At 37.9% G+C, this 12,397-nt stretch overlaps 1 protein-coding gene and 1 long non-coding RNA gene across 3 annotated transcripts in view; one reads left to right on the top strand and one right to left on the bottom strand.

Moving 5' to 3' along the window:
• The window catches only part of LOC129011585 (uncharacterized), a 64,536-nt gene that overhangs the window by 30,626 nt on the left and 21,513 nt on the right, over positions 1 to 12,397 (bottom strand). The window lies entirely within an intron of this gene.
• Positions 1 to 12,397, top strand: part of CPB2 (carboxypeptidase B2) — a 53,228-nt gene that overhangs the window by 19,669 nt on the left and 21,162 nt on the right. Inside the window, exons 3-5 of the mRNA XM_054446686.2 lie at positions 1,062 to 1,186; positions 2,867 to 2,975; positions 6,497 to 6,598. Of these exons, the coding sequence (XP_054302661.1) occupies positions 1,062 to 1,186; positions 2,867 to 2,975; positions 6,497 to 6,598 (336 nt within the window). The remainder of the gene's footprint in view (positions 1 to 1,061; positions 1,187 to 2,866; positions 2,976 to 6,496; positions 6,599 to 12,397) is intronic.

Below are 12,397 nucleotides of genomic sequence, written 5' to 3'. Positions count from 1 at the left end.
GCATATTCACGACCACAACATCATGGTAAAGAAGAAATACTACAAGAGGAAGCATCTGAGATTTAGAATTCTAGTTCTTGTTCTGTCACTTCTAGGTGTATGATTTTAGATGTTAGGTATTAACCTTAATTTCTTTACCTGAACAATGCAAAATAATAACACCTGCCTAGTCTATATCAAAGCGTTATAATTATCAAAAGAAATGAGTATGAAAGTGCTTTGAAAAAGTACATTAAGGCCGGGTACGGTGGCTCACACCTGTAATCCCAGCACTTTGGGAAGCTGAGACAGGTGGATCACGAGGTCAGGAGACCGAGACCATCCTGGCTAACACGGTGAAACCCCGTCTCTACTAAAAATACAACAAATTAGCCGGGCGTGGTGGCGGGCGCCTGTAGTCCCAGCTACTCGGGAGGCTGAGGCAGGAGAATGGCGAGAACTTGGGAGGCAGAGCTTGCAGTGAGCCAAGATTGTGCCACTGCACTCCAGCCTGAGAGACAGCCAGACTCCATCTCAAAAAAATAAAATAAAATAAATAAATAAATAAATAAAAAGCACATTAAGAGAGAAAAAATGTAAATCTTATTGGAAGCCATTGCCCAAAGTCCATAATTAGATTTTTTTTTAAAAAAGGAACAATGACATGATGATAATTACAAGAACATGAAATTTTTATTAAATAAAATCAATGTTTAATCAATTTTCTTTCTAGACAAAATTTTATTTCCTTTCAAATATCTGATGTACACATGCAATTTTACAGTTAAGCCATGAATATAGTCATTCATTCATCATTGTCTCATCAAATATTTATGGATTATCTTGTATGTTCCAGGCCCCCCCCTTTTTTTTTTTTTTTTAGCAACTAGAGTTATAGAAAGGAATTTTAAAAAACTCACTGCAAAATAAATGTTTATATTACCTATGTGTGTGGATCGGGACCAGCGCCTGGTAGTGTCCTTTTCATACTCCTTATAGATAAAACTGTCATGGCTCTAGCTACAGATGAGAATGATGTGAACAACTCTTTAATTTTATCAATTTTGCCCCTTAAACTGTAGATTGTTCTCTGGCAGCCAGTAACAGCTGACCTTATTGCGAAGAAAAAACAAGTCCATTTTTTTGTAAATGCATCTGATGTCGACAATGTGAAAGCCCATTTAAATGTGAGCGGAATTCCATGCAGGTAGGCACCGTTCAATACATATTGAGTAGTTATTATAAACACCTACTATGCAGTTGACTAGGGTATGGTATAATTGCTTCCTGGAAAAATAAAATGTATTAACCATGGCAGCATAGAAGTCTCTGACTGGACCAAATAGACTGGTGATAAAGCCTAAGGTCCAGCTCTGTGATCTTGGATAAATGGTTCAACCCCTCATGACCTCCATCCCTTATCTAAAATGCAGGTTAGACTCAGTGATTGGTAAAGCCTGTCATAGTTCCTTTTTCTCTGACGACTCTGTACCCAGACTCAGGGAGCAAAACTGTCATTTGCCTTGGTAGGCTTTTTGATATCTCCTGAAAAAGCAGCTGCGGGAGGGGATTTAGCTTCTGCTAATTCTTCTTCACAAAGACAGTGACCATTTCTGAATGTCTGGCTTTAAAAAGTGTAACAGGTGGTTGGACTCTGCAGAGATCTCGGGTTGGTCTAGCACTGCCCCTTACCACCTATATGACCCTGGGGGAATTATTCACCTCTCTGCTCCCAAGTTTTGTATATGAAGGGTAGAAACAGCACCTACCATGTGGATTAGAAATGATTTCCTTTTCTTAAAAAGTGTATCAGGTACAATTTCTGCTCAGAGTCTAGTCTTCTTCCTATGGAGTCTCCTGTCTAATATCTCCCCTCCATATCCACTGCCCAACTGCCAGTACCTTCCTGGTGGCCTGGCCCTTTGAGACCATGCTCTCTTCTGTGTATCAATGGGTGCCCCCTGGATAATATGCTATATTAATCATTAGTAATATATTATAGAGTATATTATAGGTGTGTATTGTTTTCCAGGAACTGTGCTGAACCTTTCTATTAATTGACATTGTGTCTATTAATCTTCATTTAACCCCGTGAAGTAGATGCAATCCCCATTATATAGATGAAAAAATATCCTTACTTATAAAGGAATTTTTCAGGGTAAATCAGAAAGAACATGGCAGAGTTAGGAGTCGAACTTAGACCTTTCTGATGTCAATGCTGCGGCTTTTATTTATTGGCCTAAATAAAAGTAAAGAACCCTTTATTAGTATGATAGCTAACTTTCAACTTGTCCACCTCAGGTGATAGAATGCCTGAATTCAGTTAAAATATTTGCCTGGTTAACAAATGTGGTGGTCTGAAGAGAACTTGAATGAGATGCCTTTCCTGTACTTCCCTTTTCCTGTTCTATTTCTTTGGCTCTGCAGAACATCTGATGCAGGTCAATGGGGGAAAAATATGAAAAAAAAAAAAAAAAAAGAAAGAAAAGGCTTTTCTGCTTCTTCTTCCTCTTTAACTGAAAACAGCATAATACAGTGTTAGTCTGGATTGAAGAAAGGTACATTAATCCATATGTTCATATAAAAGACACTGAAGAATCACCACTGAGTAATGTTGGTAATGGTGGGAAAGGGTGGTTTTTATGGAGGTCCTGAAAATATACCTAATAGGAGCTACTTTTTCTCTAGTGCCCATGTGGGCTCTACTGAAAGGTTTGTCAATCAGTTTATCACAATGTGAGATGTCTTACTTTTACCTTGATGAAATGCTTATGAAGTTTCTTAGTGATTTTTTTTCTTCATGCTCACCTGCTGTGCCTGCAATAGGCCATGTGGGAAGATCCACTCTCTGCTTGGAAACTAGCTCACTCTCTGTTTCATCACCTAGTGTCTTGCTGGCAAATGTGGAAGATCTTATTCAACAGCAGATTGCCAACGACACAGTCAGCCCCCGAGCCTCCACATCGTACTATGAACAGTATCACTCACTAAATGAAGTAAGCCATCACACAGCTCTTCAAAGCTACTATTTTCATTTAACCAGCACTGCCATTTCAACCAGGGGAATATTCAAGAATCATAATTGGTGGAAGATGGTAAAAAATAAAACACATACACACTTAGGTTAATTAAATGGTGGTCATTCATTTTTTTGGTAGATATCTTCCCTGAGAAGACTGCATCATATTTGGTAAACTGCAGGATGTTTGTCTACAGCTAAGAATATCTCTAACTGCTGGGAGTAACACTTTATGCTATGGAACAACAGAAATTAAAGAATAGGGGCTTTTAATTAAAACTGCCACCAAAAAGTTACCAGTCCAATTAATCATGTCTCTTTGGACCATTACCCTAATTTTACTATTACTAATTACCAGATTAGCTCACTGAATTAAAGGAATATATTCACTTATATGTAATACACTAAAACTAATTGTATTTTATTCCTTAGAAGGAAGCTATTTAAATGAATAATAATAATAATGCCTTTGTTTTAATCTTTAAGAAATTGGATTTTTTTTCTATCAGTACTTACAGGTTCCACTCCTTCTAGAGAGAACTTGAGTAAGATGTTGATTTGCAGGTGAGACCTCAGCAAGCTTTCACATAATCCACTAAAAGCCATTCCCTGTATTTGTTAGTTGAAAGAATAAATTCGCAGGAGGACTTTCTTTTTTATATGACATTCTCCAAGTAGTAAAAACACCTTGATGCCTTTTTATGAGTATGCAGCTATATTGCCTAATATAACTATTTTTGTCATCTTTGACTAAGTGCCCAGAAACTATTAGGGACCATATCCATATTTTTAAGACATCTAAGACTTAGGTAATGAGAATCAATTTTATATATATAATCTTTAAAAGCATCTGTTCCTTCCCAGTTAATTAATCCAGAAGTCAGTATGTTTCTAGAATGTATGCCTGGTTGATTGAGGGGGTCTTACGATTGCGCCCCCGCTTGTTTTTATTTCTCCTACATCTATCCAACTTAGACCACCTCTCTCCAGCATCCCTCAGCAGGACTGCATGAGCAAACTCGATGCAGAGAGGCTTCATTGGTGGGATTTGCAAAATACAGAAGGTGAAACTGTCACTGCTGTGATAAGTTTGGTGGGGAGAGGGGAATGCCACAAACAGAAGTATTTTAAAATATTTGTTAAAACATATTTTAATTATTTTGTCCAAAAAAGTTATGTTTTCTTACCATATCGTCAGGAAAGAGTTGGAATGACACAGGAGGAAAAAATAAGCACATGGCTCTATTAGTTTGCTAGGGCTGCGGTAATAAAATACCACAGACTGTGTAGCTGAAATCACAGAAATTTATTTTCTCACGATTCTAGAGGCCAGAAGATCAAGGTGTCAGTAGATTTGGTTTCTACTGAGGCCTCTTTCCTCAGCTTGCAGGTAGTTGCCATCTCACAGTGTTCTTCCTCATATGGCCTTTTCTTTCCTTTTTTTTTTTTTTTTTTTTTTGAGACAGTTTCTCTCTGTCACCCAGGCTGGAGTGTGATGGCATGATTTTGGCTCACTGCAACCTGCGCCTCTAGGATTCAAGCAATTCTCCTGCCTCAGCCTCCGGAGTAGCTGGGACTAGAGGCACACACCACCACGCCCAGCTAATTTTTTGTATTTTTAGTAGAGATGGGATTTCACCATGTTGGCCAGGCTGGTCTTGAATTCCTGAGCTCAAGTGATCTGCTCGCCTTGGCCTCCCAAAGTTCTAGGATTACAGGCTTGAGCCACCATGCCCAGCCTCATATGGCCTGTTGTTTGTGCACATGCATCCCTGGTGTCTCTCTCTGTATATCTTAATCTCCTTTTCATATAGGGACACCAGTCAGATTGGATTCGTGCCCACTCTAAGGGCCTCATGTTGACTTGATCATCTATTTAAAAGCCCTATCTCCAAATACAGTCACTTTCTAACTTACTGGGAGTTAGGGATTCAACATATGAATTGGAGAAAGGGGTACAACATTTAGTCCTTAACTATGACATTCTAGAAAATATCTTGTACTTCTCTCTGCACCCCCGCCCCTATTATTTTCTAAGAGGTTCATAGGAACCATAACAATTTTGTTCTCAGAATATTCCTCTAAGTGCTTCTTTCCCTTTGATCGGTGGTCTCTTGATCAGCCCTCCCTACAAGATGAACTGGTGGGCAGCAGATGTTATTTTGTCATTGACTCACACCAGGAGATCTTAAATGATCTGGTGTAGGGAGAAAGAAACAAATGGCCCAAAATTACTTCTTAGAAGAAATCGCGAGAGAAAAGAGTTATTCAAAGCATGTTACATTATTACCCCAGCTTAGTCTGAGAAATGAATAAAGTCTGTCGGTTAAACTGCCTTCATATTACACAGCCTCCCCTGTTAGAGGAAATCTACTGAAGTATCAATGCATAAATTATTTTTCTGTGGTAGCTTTCTCAGATGTATTTATGCCTAGAAGAGTAACACGGGAAATGGAGTTTCAATTAGGAAATTGCTGACGGTTACATTTCTGACACCCCAGACACTGACAGGGTCGGTACTTGGTGGCAGGTGGGCAGGAGCCCTTAATTCTCAGCATGGGGACAACCACTCACACCTACCACTCATGTTGGTTATGCGACCTCAGAGAACCCAAGGATAAATGGTGCTCCAGTTTTTACCAGCTAGGATTGCTATTTGAAATCACCTCTAGAAAAGTTCCCAGAGATAAAGCCAGGGTTTGATTGCTTCCATTTCAGAAGGCAGCAGAGTTTAAGAATGGACCCTGGAAAGTCGGTCCACATTAAAACATAACTCAGTTCAATCCCAGCAATCTCAAACCAGACAATAATTCAATGCTTGCTTTGAAGTGGGTGCTAGCCTAAAGTCAGAATTTTTTTTCTTTTCTTTTTTTTTTGCTTTTTCCTTCCCCTGTTATCTTGACAGAACCTCAAATACAACTGGACTTCCACCCAAGAGAGAGGTCCAGGATCAAACTACTTTTTAGGGGGATAATTGAGTTTGTTTGTTTTTCCTCCAGATTGTCCCCACCTTTGCCTCTCATCATTCTGCCAATCTCACTGTGCTTGCACAGGTCTTTAGTGGGAAACATTTATCCTGTGTAAAGACAGTGCTCAGGGCTCCCTTCATCTTGAAAAGTGCATTTTTAAAAAAGTCTCATATAAAAGTGAATTTTTGAATGAATGATAACGAGAATTTCATACACAGGGGCAGTGACTCAATGTGATGACTTTAAAAATAACTTTCAGGGGCCATAGTTTAAAGATTAACTTTTCCTACCTCGTTATAAGTATCTTAGCACTTTTTCACTCTTTCTCAAAACCTTGACACTTATCAAAACTTTAATTTTATTAATTTCCCTAAACAGCAGAAGAAACATCCTGCCCTAAGTGCTTTAGGTCCTCATGCATTCCACATACAGAGGTTTTCCTTTCTCTGAAGAAGTTGTCTGCTTCCTTTGGTCAGGGAAACGCTTTGAACTTGGCTTCGTGACTAACCTCTGGTTTCCATTTTGCTAGATCTATTCTTGGATAGAATTTATAACTGAGAGGCATCCTGATATGCTTACAAAGATCCACATTGGATCCTCATTTGAGAAGTACCCACTCTATGTTTTAAAGGTATGTTGTGGGGAAAGTTGTTGATCTTTCAATGTGAGGGGAGGGATTAATTCTCCAGTCGTGTTTGTTAAAACTTGAGTTTCTTTCCTTTGAGTTCTGAAAATATTTGCGTTACAAGTGTTCCTCAACTTTAATACCTGGCTATTTAGGGGTTGGTTATTTTTCCCATTAATAGTACAGTTTTGTCCTGGTCTGTATGTCCTAATCTCCTCCCACAAGGACACCAGTCAGTCTGGATTAGTACCCACCCTAAGGGCCTCATGTTAACTTAATCACCTCTTTAAAGGCCCTATCTCCAAATACAGTCTCTAGGGGGTTAAGGCTTCAGTTCTAGATGAACCCCAGTTCTAGAATTAACTCTGTTTCTGTTTATGTGACATTAGATAAGCCATTTAACATTTCCATAAAATGAAGGAAGTGGTGTTTATTTTTTTCAAGTCCTTGCTTTATTTTCTGTTAGTGGACAAACACTATTTCTGTTAGTGGACAAACACTAACAGAAAATAAAACAGGAACTTGAAAAATTAAATTAAAAATTAAAAAAAGTGGTACAGCTTTTTGATGTTAATTTTTAAAAATTGATACATAATAATTGTACATGTTTCTGGGGTACATGTGATATTTTTTTTCTCCCTCCCTCCTCACATGTGATGTTTTGATACATGCATACAATGTGTAAATCAGGGTATTTGGGATATCCATCACCTCAAACATTTATCATTTCTTTGTGTTGGGAACATTTTAAGTTCGTCTTCTAGCTATTTTGAAATATACAATAAATTATTGTTGATTCTAGTCACCCTACTGTGCTACTACACACTAGAACTTATTCCTTCTATCTATTTTGTACCCACTAATCAATCTCTTTATCCCCCTTTCTCAGCCTCTGGTAACCACCATTCTACTCTCTACCTCTATGAGATCAACGTTTTCCACTCCCCATATCAGTGAGAACACGTCGTATTTCTCTTTGCCTGCATAGCTTATTTCACTTAGCATAATGACCTCCAGTTCCAAATGATAGGATTTTATGCCTTTTAATGCCTGAGTAATATTCCATTTGTGTATATGTACCACGTTTTCTTTATCATTCATCTGTTGAAGAACACTTAGGTTGATTCTATATCTTGACTATTGTGAATGGTGCTGTAATAAACATGGGAGTGCAGGTATCTTTTTGATATACTGATTTCCTTTCTTTTGGATACATACCGAATAGTAGGACTGCTGGCTTATATGGTAGTTCCATTTTTAGTTTTTTGAGGAAGCTCCACATTGCTTTTCATAGCGGCCGTACTAATTTACATTCCTACCAACAGTGTACAAGGGTTCCCCTTTCTCCACGTCCTCTCTAGCATTCGTAATTGCCTGTCTTTTGGATAAAAGCCATTTTAACTGGGATGAGATGACATTGCATTGTGGTTTTAATTCACATTTCCCTGATGATTAGTGATGTTGAGGATTTTTTCATATACCTGTTGGCCATTTGTGTGTCTTCTTTTGAGAAATGTCTGTTCAGATTCCTTTCTCATTTTTAAAATTGGATTATTTGTTTTTTCCTTTTGAATTGTTTGCGTTCCTTATATATTCTGGTTATTAAGTCCCTGTTGGATGGATAGCTTGCACATATTTTCTCCCATTTTTTTCTTTTCACTCTGTTATTTCCTTTGCTGTGTAGAAGCAAATTTTCAGTTTGATGTAATCTCCTTTATCTATTTTTGCTTCTGTTGACTGTGCTTTTGAGACCTTACTCAAAAAATCTTTGCTGAGACCAAAGTCCTGAATTGTTTTCCCAATGTTTTCTTCTAGTAGTTTTATAGTTTTCTGTCTTACATTTAAGTCTAATCTGTTTTCAGTTGATTTTATATATATGGTGAGAGATAGGGATTTAGTTTGAATTTTACGAATAAAATTTTTCCCAATACCATTTATTGACAAGACTGTCCTTTTCCCAATGTATGTTCTTGGTGCCTTTGTTGAAAATGAGTTAACTGTAAATCTGTGGATTTATTTCTGTGTTCTCTATTCTAATCCATTGGTCCATGTGTCTGTTTTTATGCCAATACCATGCTGTTTTAGTACTCCAGCTTTGCTCATTCTGTTCAGCATTACTTTGGATTTTCAAGATCTCTTATGGCTCCATATGAATTTTAGAATTTTTTTTCTCTTTCTATGAAGAGTGTATTGATATTGACAGGGATTACATTGAATCTGTAGATTCCATTGGGTAGTATGGACATTTTAACAATATTAATTCTTTTTTTTTCAAAGCAAATTTTGTTGGTTCATTTATTTATTTATTTATTTTATTATTTTATTTTATTATTATTATACTTTAAGTTTTAGGGTACATGTGCACAATGTGCAGGTTAGTTACATAAGTATACATGTGCCATGCTGGTGTGCTACACCCATTAACTCATCATTTAGCATTAGGTATATCTCCTAAAGCTATCCCTCCCCCCCACCCCCCACCCCACAACAGTCCCCAGAGTGTGATGTTCCCCTTCCTGTGTCCATGTGTTCTCATTGTTCAAGTCCCACCTATGAGTGAGAATATGCGGTGTTTGGTTTTTTGTTCTTGCAATAGTTTACTGAGAATGATGATTTCCAATTTCATCCATGTCCCTACAAAGGACATGAACTCATCATTTTTTATGGCTGCATAGTATTCCATGGTGTATATGTGCCACATTTTCTTAATCCAGTCTATCATTGATGGGCATTTGGGTTGGTTCCAAGTCTTTGCTATTGTGAGTAGTGCCACAATAAACATACGTGTGTGTCTTTATAGCAGCATGATTTATAGTCCTTTGGGTATATACCCAGTAATGGGATGGCTGGGTCAAATGGAATTTCTAGTTCTAGATCCCTGAGGAATCGCCACACTGACTTCCACAATGGTTGAACTAGTTTACAGTCCCACCAACAGTGTAAAAGTGTTCCTATTTCTCCCCATCCTCTCCAGCACCTGTTGTTTCCTGACTTTTTAATGATTGCCATTCTAACTGGTGTGAGATGGTATTCTCATTGTGGTTTTGATTTGCATTTCTCTGATGGCCAGTGATGGTGAGCATTGTTTCATGTGTTTTTTGGCTGCATAAATGTCTTCTTTTGAGAAGTGTCTGTTCATGTCCTTTGCCCACTTTTTGATGGGATTTTTTGTTTTTTTCTTGTAAATTTGTTGGAGTTCATTGTAGATTCTGGATATTAGCCCTTTGTCAGATGAGTAGGTTGCAAAAATTTTCCCCCATTTTGTAGGTTGCCTGTTCACTCTGATGGTAGTTTCTTTTGCTGTGCAGAAGCTCTTTAGTTTAATTAGATCCCATTTGTCAATTTTGGCTTTTGTTGCCATTGCTTTTGGTGTTTTAGACATGAAGTCCTTGCCCATGCCTATGTCCTGAATGGTAATGCCTAGGTTTTCTTCTAGGGTTTTTATGGTTCTAGGTCTAATGTTTAAGTCTTTAATCCATCTTGAATTAATTTTTGTATAAGGTGTAAGGAAGGGATCCAGTTTCAGCTTTCTACATATGGCTAGCCGGTTTTCCCAGCACCATTTATTAAATAGGGAATCCTTTCCCCATTGCTTGTTTTTCTCAGGTTTGTCAAAGATCAGATAGTTGTAGATATGCGGCGTTATTTCTGAGGGCTCTGTTCTGTTCCATTGATCTATATCTCTGTTTTGGTACCAGTATCATGCTGTTTTGGTTACAAGATTAATTCTTAAGCCTGTGAGCATGAGGTATCTTTTCATTTTTTTGTGTGTTCTCTTCAGTTTCTTTCATCAGTGTTCTATGATCTTAATTGTAGGTCTTTCAATTCTTTGGTTAGATTTATTACAGGTTTTTTTTTTGGTCATTGTAAATGGTATTTCTTTCTTGATTTTTCTTTTAGGTTGTCTGCTATTGTTGTATATAAATGCTACTGATTTTGTGTGTTGATTTTATAACCTGCAATTTACTGAATTTATCAGTTCTAACACAGTTTTTTGGTGGAGGCTAGGTTTTTCTAAATATAAGATCGTGTCATCTACAACCAAGGATAATTTGATTTTTCCCTTCCAATTTGGATGCCTTTTATTTCTTTCTCTTACCTGTTTGCTCTGGTTAGTACTTCCTGGTACAGCTTTTGAAACTAAAGTAAGACCAGGACAACAAATCCCAGCAATGGACAAACAGCAGGACAAAGCTGAAGTCCTTTGCAGTAGGGTTATTATGATGGTTTCTACTCCAATTGCCGCCCATTTGGTTATTTATTTTCAGTTGCAAAATGTTATGCAAGAGAAGTTGATTAACCTATCTTGGATTGGATGTCTTCTCTCTTGAATAAATTGACCTTAGTAAAGGTCAGTGAACATAGCCACAGCCAGTTGTTTTCAGAACTAGGAAACAACTCTATAGTTCTGTTTTCTACCTCCCTCTCTTAAAAAAATTTTTTTAAAAGCTCTGGAAAATAATGTAGTCACTAAAAATGTACATTTAATTTAGTAAGATATAATTTATGCACAGTATCCCAATATTATCTAAATTGTGATAGGTGAGCCTCTTCAGTCATTCAAAGATAAGACTTTGGGTTAGGACTTCTCAATTTTTATCTGTCGTTTACAAGAACTTACAGTGCAGACTCAAGGCAGACATATGAAATGTTGGGTCCCCTTGGTCATTGAGTTGGTCAATCAGATTGGATCCATATATCATGGCATATCCACCCATGACATTTGCTTTCAGCCATGTTGTGTGTAGTCCTTGGAACATGCTTATCTGGAACCTGTACATGTTGAAAAATCATGCATTCTGGATGGTTTGGTCCTACTCTTACTTGATCAAGGATGTGCAGATAATGTGAGTCTCTGGGATTTTGCCAACTTTTCGGTGTCAGACCCAGTGCCAAGAAACTTGGCCCAGGACTTAGAAAGGCCAAGTAAATTAACTAATCCAGACAACTTAAGATTTTCTTTGCATTGAGTAGAATAAGCTAGGTAGTTCTCTTTGACTATACAATTTGACAATTAGTGGCCAATGCCATTGGGCTTTCTCACTTACTATCTTGTTAAATATTGCTAGCTCCAAGTTAGGAAAAAACCTCCTAGAGTGGTTCAAATGACAATCTAAATATCTAACTCTTTCTTTTTTCTTATTTTGGAATTGCAAGTCTACATATTTGTTTGACTTTACAACAGTCTTCTCCCTTCCCTCTATACCAGTGGTCCTCAACCCCCGGACTGCAGACAGGTACCAGTCCATGGCCTGTTAGGAACGAGGCCACACAACTGGAGATGAATAGCCAGAGAGCAAGCATTACTGCCTGAGCAATGCTTCCTGTCAGATCAGCGGCAGCATTAGATTCTCGTAGGAGCACAAATCCTATTGTGAACCGCGCATGCAAAGGATTAAGTTGCACGCTCCTTATGAGAATCTAATGCCTGATGATCTGAGGTGGAACAGTTTTATCCCCAAACCATCCCCACCGCTGATTCCACCCCACCTCTGCCCCATCCATGGAAAAATTGTCTTCCATGAAACTGGTCCCTGGTGCCAAAAAGGTTGGGGACCACTGCTCTATGCCCTAAACTATGTTGTAGCTGACTTTTAAAGGCAAATACATATGATTAATTTTGGAGTTGTTCTTGATAATTCTTCTAAAGACATCAAAGGCTATCATTGAGAAAAGGTTGACAATTCTTATTCCAGAGTTAGCAGCTTGTATTAGCCCACCATACTGGGAAAAAAGCCTCTGTCCCTGGATTTGCTGGTAAGTTCATGAGAAGTTAGATGTGTGCTTCTTTTTGTGTGAAATAAA

The sequence above is a fragment of the Pongo pygmaeus genome, chromosome 14 (genome assembly GCF_028885625.2).
Source record: "Pongo pygmaeus isolate AG05252 chromosome 14, NHGRI_mPonPyg2-v2.0_pri, whole genome shotgun sequence".
NCBI classification, from domain to species: domain Eukaryota; kingdom Metazoa; phylum Chordata; class Mammalia; order Primates; family Hominidae; genus Pongo; species Pongo pygmaeus.
Note: the sequence above shows the minus strand (reverse complement) of the source record. Positions and strands in the feature narration are given on the sequence as shown.